This window comes from Hyaena hyaena, unplaced genomic scaffold (genome assembly GCF_003009895.1).
Source record: "Hyaena hyaena isolate Hyena2069 unplaced genomic scaffold, ASM300989v1 scaffold_15, whole genome shotgun sequence".
Classification (NCBI taxonomy): domain Eukaryota; kingdom Metazoa; phylum Chordata; class Mammalia; order Carnivora; family Hyaenidae; genus Hyaena; species Hyaena hyaena.
In genome coordinates this window covers 1,395,828-1,414,045 of record NW_024080647.1, presented here as the reverse complement: position 1 = coordinate 1,414,045, position 18,218 = coordinate 1,395,828, and the positions used below count along the sequence as shown (strand labels likewise).

Here is an 18,218-nt window from a genome sequence, read left to right as displayed (position 1 = left end):
ACATATTTCCAAGGATCTTGCTTCCAACTCTCTGGGGACATGGTTCCTGCACCCAGGAAGGGCGGATGGTCTCAGCCCTCTGAGCTGCCATTCCATCGAGACGTTATCACAAGGAGCTTTCTAGCTGGGAAGGTCCTTTGGGATTATCCAGCCCCGTGGCTTCAACTTTTACATAGCAGACGTTTTCACTCTTTTTCAATTATTGCCACATCAGATACTCTCTGACGTGTCACCTAAGATCCCCTCAGCCACACCTAAGTCTTCCAGGTGCTTGCCACCTGCTTCATTCCAGCACAAGCCACTGTGCCCACACCCCCTCTGAACTTCTGGCCTCGGAAGTACAGGAGTGTTGGACACTCCATGGGGTGAACCTTTGACTAACAAGAGATGGGGGTTGGCAGAGAAATCTTTGCTTCCTCTTTCTGGATGACCCGTCCTAAGCTTCACAGAGCCTCTTTAGAGAAGGTCCCACATGGTCTAGCAGAGGTGACGCTCATGGTGGCCAGCTCAGCAAAGCTCTCTGTCCTCATCTGTCTCACCCCCTTCTCCTCACTGCTCCTTCCCTGGCTGCATCTGCTCACAGAGTGGCAGCACACACACCCTGCCTTGAGCTCTGCTTCTAGGGAACCTGGGCTAAGGCACTATCTGGCAAGGGTGCTCAGGGTAGAAAGCAGATACAAGTGGGGCCACTTGGAGTGAAGAGAAACAGGGCCCCGGGTGCCATCCCTTTTCCCCGATACAGTTTCCAAGGTGATGACCCAGGCACCTTGACAGGTGCTAGGGCACTCAGCAGCTAGGGCAACTCAAGTCTAAAGTCACACAGCAAGTTAGAAGCAAAGGCAGACCAGCATCCGGTGTCCGCGCTCAAAGCCAGCACTCTTTCTTTCAAACCCATTTAGGAATTTCTGAGGGGGCGCCTGGGTGGCCCAGTCTGTTAAGCTTCCCACTCTTCGTTTCCGCTCAGGCCATACTCTTCTAGTTCGTGGGTTCGAGCCCCACGTCAGGCTCTGTCCCGGCTGCAGGGGAACCTGCTTGGGATTCTCGCTCTCTCACTCTCTGCCCATCCCCTGCTTGTGCTCTCTTTCTCAAAATAAGTAAATACACATTTAAATAATGGTTTCAGAATTATTAGCCCTGAACTCTGTGTTGTCGAACTTTGAAATTGAACCACCTACATGAATGTTACAGAGACCAGAGCTATTAGTCTTTAGAAAATCTTGGCTTTCCTTCTTCTTTCTTTTTTTTTTTTAAGTTAAAAAATATGTTTAAAGTAATCTCCCTGCCCAACATGGGGCTCTAATTCATGACCCCGAGATTAAGAATCACTTGCTCTACCAACTGAGCCAGTCAATACCCTGAATATTTTGACTTTTCAATGTATCTTCATAGGCCTGATCCTTTGAAAGTAGGCAAGGGGCACCAGGGCGGCTCCGTTGGTTAAGCATCTGATTTCAGCTCAGGTCATGATCTTATAGCTTGTGAGTTTGAGCCCTGCGTTGGGCTGTCGCTCTCTGCCCCTTCCTCACTTGTGCCATCTCTCTCTTTCTCTCTCTTAAAAATAAATAAAAGACATTAAAAAATAAAAAGTAGGTGAACCATTCCCCAAGTGGACAGCATGCTGCCGAAAGTGAGGGCTTTGAAGAGAGAAGGCTTAGGTAGGATCTGGCCCCTTCTGGATGGATTCAGGGCTGGGTGATCCTGGAATAGCCACCCAAGCTCTTTGAATGTCGGTTTCTTCACCTGCAGAATGGGGATGATGGCCACAGCTGCCTTCCACAGTCTTCAGGAGGCCCAGCGAAGGTGGTGGAAGATGGACAACTTGTGATAATCATGCTGGTGGCAAGAACTGTGTTTCCTGGGTGGGGAGCTCTGGGAAGGCGATGCTTAAATCCAGAGGCAGCACTAAGACTAGAAGCTCAGTCATCTGAAGGACTTCTGGGCCCTCTTGAGCCCCACCAGGGAGTTCAGTATCCTGTTCCACCTCTTAGGAAGGACCTGAATTCCTTTCTGGGCTTTGAACCAGTGGACTCCCAAGCAGAAACCACCATGTAAGCTCAGTTCTAGAAGCCTGAAGCAGTCCCTTCTGCACGGGCTCTGAATGAACAATGCCACTGGAAATTCTTTTGAGGCCCACTGGCCTGCCTGCAAAACTAGTCTGAGATCAAATGCAAGTAAGTTTCTCTAGTCTCAGGTTTTACTGAGAGAAACATGATAGCTTCAAGTCACATAATTTTTTAAATTTTTATTTATTTATTTAAAATATTTATTATCTTTTGGGTGCTTGGGTGGCTCAGTTGGTTAAAGGTCTGACTCTTGACTTTGGCTTGGGTCATGATCTCATGGTTCATGAGTTCTAACCCCACATTAGGCTCTGCACTGACAGGGATTCTCTGTCTCCCCCTCTCTCTCTGCCCCTTGCCCACTTGCTCTCTCTCTCTCTCTCTAAGATAAATAAATAAACATAAAAAAATTTATTTATCTTAGAGAGACAGCATGAGTGGGGAAGGGGCAGAGAGAGAGAGAGAGTGAGAGAGACAAAATCTGAAGTAGATTCTGTGCTGTCAGCCCAGAGCCCAACACGGGGCTCAAACCCACAAACGGTGAGGTCGTGACCTGAGCCAAAGTCAGACGCTCAACTGACTGAGCCACCCAGGTGCCCTCACACAATTTTTAAAATCACTTTTGAATTATAATTTACACCCAATGAAATTCTTTCATTCTAAGCACAATTCAATGTGATTTATAGTGTATATTTTCATGTAACCACCACCACAGTCATGATACAGAACAATCGCAGCATCTCAGAAAATTCCTTTGTGTCCCTCTGTAGTCACTCCCTCCTAGCCCCTGACAACCACTGACCTTCTTTATGCCATTACAGTTTTGTCTTTCCTTTTCTCATGTTTCTTTGCTTTTGAGAGAGACAGAGAGCGAGTGGGAGAGGTGCAGACAGCGAGGGAGACAGAATCCCAAGCAGGCTGTGCGCTGTCAGTGCAGGGCCCAACGTGGGGCTCAAACCCATGAACCGTTAGATCGTGACATGAGCTGAAACCAAGGGTCAGCCACTTCACCAAATGAGCCACCCAGGTGCCCTTACAGTTTTGACTATCCTTACATTCCATATAAATACAAGTCATCTAGCTTTAGCGTGATGCTTTTGAGCTCATTCATGTCATATATATCAAGAGGTCAGTTGTTTTTATTACGGAGCAGAATTCGGTTGTCTGGATGTACCGGTTTGTTAGTCCATGCTCCAGTTGAATATGTACAAGTCTTTGTGAGGACAAACGTTTTCATTTCTCTTAGATAAGTACCTCTTTGGTAAATGGCATAGCTGGGTCATATTGGAAATATCTAGTTCACCTTATAAGAAACTGCCAACTCTTTCTGAAAGCAGCTGAACTCTGCATCTCAGAGGAGTTCCGAAAGATTACCTTCTGGACCGTAGGAGAGGCGACCACGGGAATACCATCCTAATGATGAATCAAGTGTTGTGTGCTCAGCTCCAATGGCCTGGAGGGTCCCCATCCCTGCAGTGTGAGAGGGAAGCTCTAAACTGGGTCACTCACCCCCACCCTTGCCCTCATCCCCGCCCCCCTCCCCCTTCCATGATCTTCCTGTGCTGGGCCCTGGTCTGAGTGCCAGGTGCAGAAGCAGGTCAAGGCAGTCTATACATAATGGATGGATTGTCTGGGAATTAAGTTTCCACCCAAAGCAAAAAACCCTAGTTGCCTGACTTTCAATTAACTATTCATTTGTTTGGCTACAAGATCCCCTATTGAACAATGGGCAAGTCATAATCCTAAATGTACCCAGCAGACAAACCTGGATCCCTTTCCCGAGCTGGACAATTAACCAGAACCAGTTCTTAGGTACCCAGTCAATAAACACTTGTCAAGCTGTACCGGGATCCTGCACATGGCACTAATATTTTTTGCAACCTTACTGCCCTTGCCCAGCTGCTCCGTGGGGACTGTCATTGCTCCTTGACAGATGATTCAACAGATGCCTTTATTTGTGTTTAGAAAAGCATTGGGAGAAAAACCCCAATGGCTTTGTCCTCTTTATAAAAGCAGGGCTGAGATTTTGTATGGGACTTCATTTCTCTTTGGTCAGGTTCTTATGCTCCGTGACTAGGGTCTGAGAATGGGCATCAGGGGCCTTTGAATCACCTGAAATTGTTTGCAACATATTTTGAGGATATATTTTTTTTCTTTCATCAGATCCTCAAAGGCCTCTGGGAAAGAGCCTCAGGTTTGAATCACTTCTTTCTTAGTTTCTTTTCTGTTGCCAGCAATGGCATCAAAAGTACTCCACTGACTTTAGAGGAGTGTTCAGAGTTAGAATCATCCTTTTAAAAACTAGCCTGGATCGTCTGCTTTTGGCAGTGTGATGGACTTGAGTCTCTGAAGGGCTCCTTCCCTAAAAAAACAACTGGATCCTGGGAAAAAAAACCAAAAAAACAAAAAACTTTTTTTTAAAAAATTTTTCTTAATGTTTTATTTATCTCTAGGAGAGAGAGAGAGAGACAGCGCGAACAGGGGAGGGTCAGAGAGAGAGGGAGTCACAGACTCTGAAACAGGCTCCAGGCTCTGAGCTGGCAGTCAGCACAGAGCCCACGCGGGGCTTGAACCCACGAACCGCGAGATCATGACCTAAGCGAAAGTCGGACGCTTAACCGACTAAGCCACCCAGGCGCCCCTAAAACAAAAAACTTTTAATATATTGTTGGGTATGCAGGGAGTAGGGGAAATCTCCAAGGTCCCTCAGCACTAAAGTCAATCAAACCAAACATCCCGGACTTGAAGTCAGTAGGGAGCCCTGACTGGAAAGCAAAGGGAAGGGTGGGTGAGCCTGAGGGCAAATGCCCATTTCAGCCGCTACTGGGAAGCCCCCCTTGGACCGGTGACAATGTGGGGGATCTGACTCAAGATTCCACTTTAGCTCAGGTCTCTAAGGGATCGTGTCCTGTCACTGTCTCCACCTTCTGAGGTCTCCTTGGCATTACGGAGAAGCAGAAACTACATTTCCCAGGATCCTCTGCCCTGTGGGATTCAGTGTTGTCTGCAAACCAGAGGCCCTTGTGAGAGGCTGGGAAGGCAGGAGAAAGGGAGAGGGTACAATTCTGCAGAGGCGTTGCAGGCTGACTTTATGGGCAGACGTGAGCTCACAGCAGCTTCTGGATGTGCTTGAGAAGCCCCAGCGATGTGCTGCAGCTGGAGAGGGTGGGTAGGCACTTCCAAGAGGCTTCTGAGATCAGAGTGGCCTCGGGGCAAACCTTGAGAGCCACTCCTGTGGGAGCCACAGATGGAAGTCACAGTTGAAGTCCCCTTTCTCTTTACTTCCCTTACTGATCCAATCAATGGTCGTATAAACTTCTCTTACCCTGTATTTGAAACTTAGATACTTGGTGTGCTAATCATGAATTTACGGACTGTCAGCTCCAAATTCACTTACCAATACCTGCTGTGTGACAAAGGGCAACATTCCTTGAGGCATGGTGCCTTACAATGAGCGTGATGTTTTTTCAGTAGGGGGTGCTGGAAGGACATTAGGGGAGGAAGGGGCTTTTGCGGGTTCTGGAACTATACCTCGGCAGGGTAGTATGGATGAGCAGACTTCCGAGGGGTGTTGTGTCCCCGCCAGACACCCCGAATGCACAGTCTCAGTGAACTTGCAGCCCCTGTCCAGCCTGGTGATCACCTTCCTGTGGCCCTCTAACATGGACAGTAGTTCTCTGGGCCTCCATCCAGCTGTGGTGCCCTCCCTGCTTCTGTGCACCTGTGTGCCTGTCTACCTGTCCCCCGAGAGACGATCACCTGTGCCCCAGAAGGCCATTTCTTCCCTTTCCTGAGACTGAGGACAGGCTCTGACCCAAGCTGCCTTGCAATCTTCTCTGCCATCCAGCGGGCCGCAACCACATCTTCTTCAGTGAGGTCTGAATTTCAGCTTTAGGAAGGGTGCCCCCCTTCAAAGTTTGTGTTCCTTGGGTACATTCCCTCAGCCCTATAGGTTTTTAGATGTCTTACTGTATGGAAATATACATCCACACAAAAAATTATGTGTGAATGTTCATAGCAGTATTCCTCATAATAGCCAAAAGCAGAAACAGCCCAGATTTCCATCAACTACATTTCCATCAGTTTGTTTAGTAAATAAATAAGCAACATGTGGTATATTCATATAATGGACTGTTATTCATCAATAAGAAGGAATGACATACTGATAACTTGCTACAACATGTAGCAAAGTATTCCTAAACATTAGGAATATTATGGAATGTCCTGTATAGACAACTCTATAGAGACAGAAAATAAATTAGTGGTTTCTGGGGGATGAGGTGGAGGGAAATTTGTAGTGATTGCTAACTGGCATGGATTTCTTTTTTGGGGTGACAGAAATATTATAGAATTAGATAGTGGTAACTGTATCACAACTTCTGTGAATGTACTAAAAACCAATGAATTCGGGGTGCCTGCGTGGCTTATACAGTAAAGCATCCTACTTCAGCTCAGGTCATGATCTCATGGTTCATGAGTTGGAGCCCCACATTGGGCTCTTTTCTGTCAGCACAGAGCCTGCTCTGGATCCTCTGTCTTCTTCTCTTTCTGCCCCTCTCCCGCTCATGCTCGCTCTCTCTCAAAAATAAACAAACATTTTTTAAAAAACACACAATGAGGGCTCCTGGGTGGCTCAGTTGGTTAAATGACTGACTTCAGCTCAGGTCATGATCTCGTGGTTCGTGAGCCCAAGCTCTGCATCGGGCTTGCTACTGTAAGTGCAGAGCTCACTTTGGATCTTCTGGCTCCTCTGGATCCTTTCTGCCCCTCCTCTGCTTGTGCTCTCTCTCTCTGTCTCTGTCTCTCAAAAATAAATAAACATAAAAAATTTAACATAAAACAAAAAAACCCCACAAACTTTCAAAGGATGAATCTTATTGTTTGTGAATTATATCTTAATAAGGCTGTCATTTTAAAAAATAAGCAAGGTAAAGAGACTATTGCAAATGACTAGACATGTCCAAAAAAGAAGCAAATGGAATTTAATTGTTGATATTAAAAATTCAGTGGATAGACTAAACAACAGATTAAACAGCTGAATAGTGAATTAGTGAACTGGAAGACATATCTGAGAAAATTACCTAGAATGCTGCACATGGAGTCAAGGAGATGAGAAATATGAAGGAAGGGTTAAGAGAAGGGAGGATGGAATGAGAAGGTCTAAAAAATATCCAGTCAGGATCCCAGAGGAAGAGAAAAGGGAGAATAAAGGAGAAGCAGTATTTGAAAAGATAATGATGACAGATTTCCAGAACTGATGAAAGATATGAACCCATGGACAGCAGAAACACAACATACATCAAATAGGTTTAAAAAAAAGGAAAGAAACTCACACCTGGGCATTTTGTAGAGAAGCCACAGGGCACTAGGGGCAAAGATCTTAAATTCCTTAAATTCTTTTTTATGTTTTATTTATTTTTTGAGAGAGAGAGAGAGAGAGAGACAGTGTGAGCAGGGGAGGGACAGAGAGAGAGGAAGAGACAGAATCTGAAGACAGGCTACAGGCTCTGAACTAGCTATAAGCACAGAGCCCAATGTGGGGTTTGAACCCATGAACCACAAGATCATGACCTGACCTGAAGTTGGACGCTCAACTGACTGAGCCACCCAGGTGCCCCAAGGCAAAGATCTTAAAAGCAGCTAATGGGAAAAGATAAATTATCTACAAAGAAAGAATAATTTAGATGGTGACAGCAACCATCAATCAAATTTAGATTTAGATTCAGCAACAATGAATCTATAAGATAGAAAAATACCTTCAAAGTATAAGAAAAAATAACCATCAACCCAGAATTGTGTACCCAGCACAACTATCTTTCAAGAATGAGTGTGAAATAGAAACATACAGGTGTACCAGGGATATTTTTAGGAAAAAAACAGAATTTTACCGTGAACAGAGTTTCTCTAAAACAACTTCTAGAAGATGTACTTCAGGAAGAAGGAAAATGATCCTAGAAGGAAGGTTTAAAAATGCAAGAATAAATTGAGAGCAAATAAGTTCATAAAAGTTAGCAAATGTGTAGATAATTGCAAACAAACACTGTCTGCGTAAATCTACTAATGAAAGATGATGATGGTATATGATACGTGGGCTTGACAAGGGATGGGAACAAAGGATGGTAATAATGATGCATAGGGGAGGGGAGGGGAGGGGAGGCTGATGGGAGTCAAGTGTACTTCCTTGTAGAAGAGAAGGTTCAGGTACTGATTCACTTCAGACTTTGTTAAATGTGCATGGTAAAATTTCAAAGGTAATCACTAAACACAGAGAAAGTATAACTTCCACACCAGTAGAAGAGAAGACAGAATAAGAAAGAAAAAAATCCAACAATTCAATTTAGGGGAAAAAGGGAGAAAAAAGAAATTTAGAAAAGAACAAGTAGAAAGTACAATGATGGTAGAAATGGAAACACCATCAGTAACCACCAGAAGTATAAGTAGACTAAACAATCCATTAAAAGACTGATTCTCAGACCTAGATTTATAAAACTTTAGACATACCTATGGTTGCCTGGCTGACTCAGTGGGTATAGCATGTGACTCTTGATCCCAGGGTTGTGAGTTCAAGCCCCACATTAGGCATATAACTCACCTAAACAAACAAACTTAGACACACTTAAAGTAAAAGGACACAGAAAGGATGAATATAAAATGATGAAAAAAGATATACCAGTTATATACTAACTGAAAGAGAGAAGGTGTAATTATATTGATATTAGACAAAATAGAGTATAAGGCAAAAAGTATTACCAGGGCCTTTTATCATTATAATGATAAAAGGTTTAAATCATTAAAAAGATATAATAGTTCTAAAGTTGTCAGTACCTGTTAAAATAGCACCCAAATATATAAAATAAAAATTTATCAAACTATGGAGAGAAACTGGCTAATCCTCTAATAGAGTGGGAGATTTCAGTACAATGCTTTTGATTATTGATAGGTCAAGAAAGATTTGAGTGATACAGTCAAGCAGGCCAACTTAGTGGATGTTTACAAATTTCTCTGCATCCATTCATTAAGGAATAGACATTATTTTCAAGTACACACTGAACATTTCTTAATATATTTTATTTTATTTTATTTTTTAAATATTTTTATTTCTAGGAGAGAGAGAGAGAGAGACAGCATGAGCAGGGGAGGGTCAGAGAGATAGGCAGACACAGACTCTGAAATAGGCTCCAGGCTCTGAGCTGGCAGTCAGCACAGAGCCCGACGCGGGGCTCTAACCCACCAACCGCGAGATCATGACCTAAGCGAAAGTCGGATGCTTAACCGACTAAGCCACCCAGGTGCCCCTTCTTAATATATTTTAAATGTCTTTATTTTTGAGAGAGAGAGACAGACAGAGCGTGAGTGGGGGAGGGGCAGAGAAAGAGAGGGAGACACAGAATCTGAAGCACGCTCCAGGCTCTGTGCTGACAGCTAGGGCTAGAACTCACACACTGTGAGATCATGACCTGAGCTGAAGTCAGCCTGAGACACCCAGGTGGCCCCCACCTAGAACATTTCTAAACATGACCACATACAAGACCATAAAGGTACTTTCAACACATTTCAACTCATATGGCTTACATAAACCACGTTTTATGACCTATGATCATAGATCTAAGTTATGCAATTAAACTAGAAGTCTGCAACAGAAAGAAAAATGACACACATCCCCCAGTTTTGGAAATTAGAAAGTGCACTTCTAAATAAGTTTTGGGTAGAGAAAGAATTCATCATAGAAACTGAACATTGTATAGAGACAAGTATATGATATGTGGTAAAAATTCTACATATCAAAACTGGTGGATGTAGCAAAAATGGTAAGTATAGGGAAATTTACAGCTTTAGATGCTTACAGTGGGGAAAAAAAGACTGAAAACTAGTGAGCTAGAGGAAAGAGGAGAGGAGGGGAAAGAAAGGAAAGAGGAGGGGCATCTGGGTGGCTCAGTCAGTTGAGCATCTGACTTTTGATTTTGGCTCAGGTCATGATCTCACAGTTCATGGGTTTGAGTCCCGCGTTGGGGACACTGACAGTGCAGAGCCTGCTGGGATTCTTGATCTCTCTCTCTCTCTCTCTCTCTCTCTCTCTGCCCGTCCCCCACTGATGCAAGCTACTCTCTCTCTCTGAAAAAATAAAAAAAATTAAATTAAAAAATAAAGGAAAGAGGAAAAGAGAAAAGAAAAAAAACCCAGTAGAATAAACTCAAAACACATGGAAGAAATAAAGATAAGAGCAAAAATTAATGCCCTGGATAGCAAATGTACACTAGAGATGATGAACAAGCCTAGAGCAGATAAAATAAGACCCTCTGGTAAGATTCATTCAGAAAGAGGGTAGTAGCATGCATAAGTAGGCAATAATAGAAATAAAGAACAAAAGAAAGTGACAAATACAGAAGAGGTTAGAAAGATAAGACAAACATATCATGGATAACATTACATCAGTGAATTTGAAAACTTATTAGAAAGGGAAACATTTCTATATATATTTAAAAATTTTTTCATTTTGGGGCGCCTGGGTGGCTTAGTCGGTTAAGCGTCCGACTTTCGCTTGGGTCATGATCTCGCAGTTCGTGGGTTCGAGCCCCGCGTTGGGCTCTGTGCTGACTGCCAGCTCAGAGCCTGGAGCCTGTTTCAGAGTCTATATCTCCCTCTCTCTCTGACCCTCCCCTGCTCATGCTCTCTCTCCTAAAAATAAATAAAAATATTTTAAAAAAATTTTTTTTTCATTTCTTTAAGTAATCTCTATACCCAACGTGGGGCTCGAACTCACAACTCCGAGATCAAGAGCTGCACACTTCTCCAACTTAGCCAGGCAGGCACCCCCAAAGGGAAACAATTCTAGAAAAATACAATTTGTCAGAGCGCTAACAAGAAAGGATGAGTTTCCAATGGTATTAAAGAAATTGAATCAGCGGCTTTAAAAAAAAAAAATGAAGCTTAGCTGGTTTTTAGGCAATTCCTAGCAGGTTTTCATAGGATAAATTACTCTAATTTTATACCAACTCTTACAAAGAATATCAAAAGAAGCAATACTCCCCAACTCAAATGAGGTTAGTATAACATTGAAACAGAATCAATCAAGGACTGTATGAGGGCGAAAATAACGGACCAGAATCCCTCCTAAACATAGACGGAAATGTTATAAACACAATATTAGCAAATCAACTCCAACAGTGTATGATAAAGATAATTCATCATGACTAAGCTGGATTTATCCCAAGAATATTAAGATGGTTTAACACTGAAACCCATGACTTTAATTCACCATGTTAATGGCTTAAAGAAGTTAGATGATTATCTATCTCAGTGGAAGTAGTAAAGGCATTCAGTAAAAGTCAACATCCAATCATGCAAAAAGCTCTTAGTAAAGGAAGAATAAAATGAAACTTCCTAACATTAAAAGGTTATCTTAAAAAAAAAAAAAGCCTACAGTAGTCATCATTCTTAATAGTGAATCATTGAAAGCTACTGTTCCTTTAAGAGCAGAACAAGAGGTCTGCTCAACAGGGCAAGTATAGGACAGATATAAAGAGAAAGAAGGATGGGGCGCCTGGGTGGCTTAGTCGGTTAAGCGTCCGACTTTCGCTTAGGTCATGATCTCACGGTTCGTGGGTTCGAGCCCCGCGTCAGGCTCTGTGCTGACTGCCAGCTCAGAGCCTGGAGCCTGTTTCAGAGTCTGTGTCTCCCTCTCTCTCTGACCCTCCCCTGTTCACGCTGTCTCTCTCTATCCTAGAAATAAAAAAAATAATAATAATAAAAAAAAGAGAAAGAAGGAAACAATACAGCCATTATTATGTATTGTATACGTAGCAAACTAAAAGAATCTACAAATTAGATTATTTGAATTAATTGTTAGACTTGTAAATTGGTACAACTGCGAAAAACACTGGCAATATTTTGTAAAGTTGAACTAGATATATTACAGAGAAATTCTTGCACGTGCATAATATTCATTGCTGTGCCGTTTACAACAGCAAAACATTTGGAGACCGCCAAATGTCCACCGATGGGAGACTGTAGAAATCAAAAAGCGATATATTTACATAGTGAACGAACTACAGCTACACACATAGCCTGGTCAAATACAATGTATGAAAAAGGCAAGTTGCAGAAAACTACGTAAAATCATGATACCACAGGGGCACCTGGGTGGCTCAGTCACTTGAACATCTGACCTTTGATTTTGGCTCAGGTCATGATCTCATGGTTTGTGGGTTCGAGCCCCACATTGGGCTCTTTGCTGACAGTGTGGAGCCTGCTTGGGGTTCTCTCTATTCCTCCTTCTCTGCCCTTCCCCTGCTCACATGCTTGCTCGTGCTCTCTCTCTCTCTCTCATAATAAAGAAATAAACTTAAAAAAATAAAGTCATGTTACCACATATATAAAGCTCAAACAAGTAAATTAAATAATATTTTGTTTAGGGATGCATATACATATGATAAATCTACAGATTTTTAAAATTTTTTTAAAAAATGGTCAACGTAAAATTCAAACTAGAGTTACTTCTGGTGGGGAGGCGGGTCAAGACATGAAAGAGGTGTAGAGGTGGAGGCATCAATAGGTAACGTTCTAGTTCTTCAACTGAATGGTGGGTCTCCAGGAGTTTATTTTATGTTGCATTTATTCTTTTGATGTGTCAAATACCAGACATGAAGCTTTTTACAGACAGGCCTGTAGTTACCCTCCTTCACCACTACATGACAGGCTAGTCCGTCAGTAAAGTAACTCCTGAAAGGAAAAGGCTGGCGAAAGGCAGTGTTCTTGGGGCAATTACCCTACAGGGTGATGCTCAGAGTGTGTACGACTCAGGTGCACAGTACTCTGGCTGGCATCTTGAAGCCAGGTGGCCAGGTTTTGTTTTGTCCTTCCTTTCTTGCCTGCTTCTGTAACCATTTTACAGACTTAAAAGTGTATCTGCTTCAATGTTGATTTTGATATCTCAGAATTTTCCGAGACTTCCCAAGGCGTTCACTCCTAAGTGAACAACATGGAGCATGAAATTGATTACTTGGCCTCCTTCATGGCAACTGACACATCTAATTGCCCCTTCTGTGTTTATTGATCTGGAGCTATGTTGTTCAGCACTAGCAGTAGAACCACTGTGTAATGAATTTCTGGATGACACTGTTATATACAGGGATATTTACATTTTCATTAACAATGTTAAAATAGCAACACAATAGTCAGCAGAAACACTCACAGAAATTCTGCTGTCTCACAGCTGCTTCATGTGATGTAACTGACAAACGTTAGTGGATGTTTGTTTTAGCGGCCAATGTTATACCACCAGTGGCAGCAGCCCAGAGCAGGCCCCAGCCACCCGCTTGTTTTCATTCTCTGGACCTGCCCTGTCCACTACATCAGCCACTGGCCACACACGTGGCCACTGAGTGCTTGGAATGTGATGTGCCCTAAGTGTAAAATAACTCTGAATTTTGATGACTTGGTATAAAAAAAAAAGGTGCCTGTTAATAATTGTTCATACTGATTACCTGTGGAAATGATTATGTTTTAGACATGTTAAATAAAATGTACTATTAAAGTTAATTTCATCTGTTTTCTTTTACTTTTTTAAATGTATGTTTTTGAGAGAGAGACAGAGCATGAGCAAAGTGGGGTGTGGGGGGGGTAGGCAGAGAGAGAGAGAGGGAGACACAGAATCCAAGGCTCTAGGCTCTGAGCTGTCAGCATAGAGTGGGGCTTGAACTTGTGAACTGCGAGATCATGACCTGAGGGGAAGTTGGTCGCTGAACCGAGCCGCCCAGCTGCCTCTCCTTTTACTGTTTCATGTGGTCACTAGAAATTTTAAAATGACGTACTACGTGGCTCACAATGTGGCTCATATTGTTATTTCCACTGGGCAGCACTACTTGAGATTTTGCCACTGATGCTTGTGCATACAGAGCTGGCTTCATGGTGTGTGGCCATTGCATTAGCCCGGCTCTCCACCTGCTGCCACCTTAGCCCAGGGCAGGGTCTGGGGCAAGGTCGTGGGGAAGGGCGGGGGGGGGTGTGCGGCTGTGGCCATCCATTCCCAGGGCTGGCAGCTCCAGGTGTCTGGCCCATTCCAATCCAGGGGTGCAGCGCGATTGGCGCCCCACAGAGGTGACAGTACCGTTGGGAGTTGCCTGTCTGCCTGGTTTGGGCAGCAGGGCCTTTAGGGAGGCAAGACAACCAGCCAGGATGTGGCACCATGGTGGGCGCTGGCGGGAGCACGTGGGTCTGGACTGGAAAAGGAAGTGTGCCCTAGTCTGGCTTTGAGCTTGGTGGGAAGGTGGGGGGAGGGGATCTTCCTCCTTCCCAAACTTCCTCAGTCTCTTCCGGACTGCTCAATGCACTCCCTAGAGATAAGCCACACGATGAAAACTGTGCAATTTCTGATTCCACATGTGAATTAAATACTATGATATTTGCATTTAAAACTGGCACTGCACAGAGGGCCTGGGTGGCTCACTTGGTTAAGCATCTGACTTCAGCTCAGGTCATGATCCAACAGTTCCTGAGTTGGAGTCCCTCATCGGGTGAGCTGGAGCCCTGCTTCTAGTGAACACAGGCCCCATTCCTGGTGAGCCCCACTTCTGTCTGTCTCTCTCTCTCTGACTTGCTCTCTCTTTCTCAAAAATAGAAAACAAACAACCCCTACCAAAACTGGCACTGCACAAGACAAAGAATGGTAAAATTCATGCTAATAATTTAAATCTTAAATTTTTCTTTACAGTTTTAAACAGCTGAACAAAGTTTTTAATGTGTAATTGTAAAACATCGTATCATATGAGATTTACCATTGAAACCATTTTAACTGTGCAGCTTAGGAGCTGTACAATATATTCCTATTGTAAACCAGTGTCTCCAATTTTAGTATCTGTGCTGTGGGAGCGAGCAGTGTGCAGCGAGGCCCCAGAACTTTCTCATCTTGCAAAACTGGAACCCTACACCCATTCAACAGTGACTTTCTTCCATCTCTTCCTCCTGCTAGGCATGGCAACTGCCATTCTGCTTTCTGTTTCTATGAGTTTGGCTGAAATCATATAGCACTTGTCTTTTTGTGACTGGCTATGTCACTTAGCATAATGTTCTTAAGGATCATCTATGTGGTGGTATGTGTCAGAATGGCCTTCCTTGTTAAGATCGAATAATTTTCCACTGTATGTATATACCACATGCTCGTTACCCATTCATACATCCCGGAACATGTGGGTAACGTTGTCATGAACTTGGATGTACAAATATCTCTTTCCAAATGTTGGCTAAAACAAACAAAGCTACAATGCATATCTTCATACACAATCACTTTGCACACATGTGAGTATATCTGTAGGTTATGCTCTTCAAGGTAAAATTGTTGGGTCAAAGGAAATGTACATTTTATACTTTGTTAAATATTGCCAAACTGCTGTCCACAGAGGCTGAACCATTTTGCATAGCTTCACCAACACTGTATGTTTTCAAACTTTGAACAAAATGATAGATTAGAAGTGGAATTTTCATCAATAAGAATAAGTGGAAACATGTGAAATATGTGTAAGTCCATGAATTTGTAATGGCACCATAAAAACTCCCAAATTTTAGGGGCATCAATCTCAGTCAGTTAAGCATTGGACTCCTAATTTCAGCTCAGGTCACAGTCTTACAGTTCATGAGTCTGAGCCCTGTGTCTGGCTCTGCACTGACAGTGAGGAGCCTGCTTGGGATTCTCTCTCTCCCTCTCTCTACCCCTCCCCTGCTCCTGATCTCTCTCACTCTCAAAAATAAATAAATAAACATTAAAACACACACACACAAGAAACCTCTCACATTTTCAAAGTTCGCTTTTGAAGGATGCCAGGGAAACAATCGAAAACAAATGAAAACAAAAGGAAGGAAGCAATGTGACCTGCCTTTTCTTTCTTTTTTTAAAAAAAAATTTTTAATGTTTATTTATTTTTGAGAGACAGAGGGAGACAGAGTGCAAGCTGGGGAGGGGCAGAGAGAGGGGGAGACACAGAATCTGAAGCAGGCTCCAAGCTCTGAGCTGTCAGCACAGAGCCCAACACGGGACTCAAACCCACGAATCGTGAGATTGTGACCTGAGCCGAAGTCAGAGGCTTAACTGACTGAACCGCCCAAGTCCCCCCTGCTTTTTCTAGGTAAACTGTACATCAGGATAGCCAAGTAGTTGGAGAGAGGAAATTTCTCTTTATAAAAGTATTCTCACTGTTAAATGGAGAAGGAAGAATGTAGCCACTGAAAAACCACACAAAGACAATGATCACTGATGATTGCAAAAGAGATAAAGTGAGGAAGAGATGGCTAGACATTCTGGGGCCCCGATAGTAGATCATTGCTCTGTCTCTGAACTCTACTTGCCTAACATCTAAACTTGGATCTGATCAAGTCACCAGGTCTACCTGCCAACTACCAAGTGACAGAAAAAATAGGGATAAGAACACGTTAAGCAAAATATCAGGGGGATGCGATCGGCAAAATCCAGACCCTAGGAAACTCAAGTGACCTAATTTCTTCTATAAATAAATTAGACGAAAAAAAAGAGGGAGGAGAGATCTCTAAATTAAAATAAATTTAAGGTTCATAGCAGCCAAGTGGAATACATGGGCATTTTAAAATTTTGACTTAAATAAGCAAACTAAAATGTGGTATTATTTATGAGATAGTGGGAATTTGAACCCTGATTCGATATTTAATTATATTAAGAAATTATTGTTGATTAAAAAATTTTTTTAATGTTTATTTATTTTTGAGAGAGAGAGAGAGAACCTAAGCGGGAGAGGAGCAGAGAGAGAGGCAGAATTTGAAGCAGGCTCCAGACTCTGAACTGTCAGCATAGTGCCTGACGTGGGGCTCGAACTCACAGACTGCGAGATCATGACCTGAGCCGAAGTTAGATGCTTAACTGACTGAGCCACCCAGATGCCCCAAGAAGTTATTGTTAATCTTAAGTCACTATGATATTGTGCTGTTTTATTACATGATGTCTTAGATATTAGAATACTATTTTCTAGATTTGTGGCATTATGGTTAGGTTAAAAAATCTTGTCTTCTAAAGATATGCTAAGAGACAGAGTCCAAACCATGGCGGAGAAGGCTCAAAAGAGTGTGAAGATTGCTCCTGGAGTAGTTGTATGTGTAGAAAGTGAAATCCGGGGTGATGTAACCATAGGACCTAGGACAGTGATCCACCCTAAAGCACGGATTATTGCAGAAGCCGGACCAATAGTGATTGGTGAAGGTAACCTGATAGAAGAACAGGCGCTTATCATAAATGCTCACCCTGATAATATCACCCCTGATACTGAAGATCCAGAACCAAAACCTATGATCATTGGCACCAATAATGTGTTTGAAGTTGGCTGTTATTCCCAAGCCATGAAAATGGGAGATAATAATGTTATTGAATCAAAAGCATATGTGGGGAGAAACGTAATCTTGACAAGTGGTTGCATCATCGGGGCTTGCTGTAACCTGAATACATTTGAGGTCATCCCTGAGAATACAGTGATCTATGGTGCAGACTGCCTTCGTCGGGTGCAGACTGAGCGACCACAGCCCCAGACACTACAGTTGGATTTCCTGATAAAAATCTTGCCAAACTACCACCACCTAAAGAAGACTATGAAAGGAAGCTCAACTCCAGTTAAGAACTAAGAACAATATATGACATCAAGTTAACAGTTTGTCTTTGACCACTGTCTTTTGAAAGAGCCACACTGTTTATGTGCTCTTAGCAATTCATAGACTAATACATGTTGACTTTATTTTATAAAATTGAGTCAGAGACGAAAGTAATGGATTTTCATTGTAACTGTCCTCTGTAACATACATAAATTATTTTCCTATATCCTTGCTCCTTTTCTGAGTATTTACAGGTTTGGTTTATTTTTCTTTTGTCATATAAAATGTTGGCCGTGATTTTAGTTGTATAAAAGACTCCTTGTGATAAGAAAGGGCATATTCTTATGTATTTATATTCTAGCATATACTGTACTAAATAAAAATGCTAGTGACGGGACTTTTAGTGAAAAAAAAAATAAAGATATGCTAAAATAATTATTGATGAAGTGATACATTTGAGATTTGTTTCAAAATGACACAGTGGGAGTGTGTGCGGGATGGGGTGTGGAGGAACCAAATTGACTGAGTTTATGATGAATCTGGGTGATGCATGCTCTA

General features: G+C 42.7%; 2 protein-coding genes across 7 annotated transcripts in view; one reads left to right on the top strand and one right to left on the bottom strand.

Annotated features, from left to right (window-relative positions):
- Positions 1 to 18,218, bottom strand: part of CLN6 (CLN6 transmembrane ER protein) — a 47,548-nt gene that overhangs the window by 18,776 nt on the left and 10,554 nt on the right. Inside the window, exon 2 of one of the 6 annotated variants that reach the window (XM_039219302.1) lies at positions 3,435 to 3,530. The exons of the other annotated variants lie outside the window; for them this stretch is intronic. Coding sequence (XP_039075233.1) covers positions 3,435 to 3,472 — 38 coding nt within the window. The 5' untranslated portion in view covers positions 3,473 to 3,530. The remainder of the gene's footprint in view (positions 1 to 3,434; positions 3,531 to 18,218) is intronic. 6 annotated transcript variants of the gene reach the window in all.
- LOC120221753 (dynactin subunit 6-like) lies at positions 17,118 to 18,057 on the top strand. The gene has a single exon (XM_039219319.1). The coding sequence runs from the start codon at positions 17,121 to 17,123 to the stop codon at positions 17,691 to 17,693; it is 573 nt and encodes a 190-aa protein (XP_039075250.1). The 5' UTR covers positions 17,118 to 17,120; the 3' UTR covers positions 17,694 to 18,057.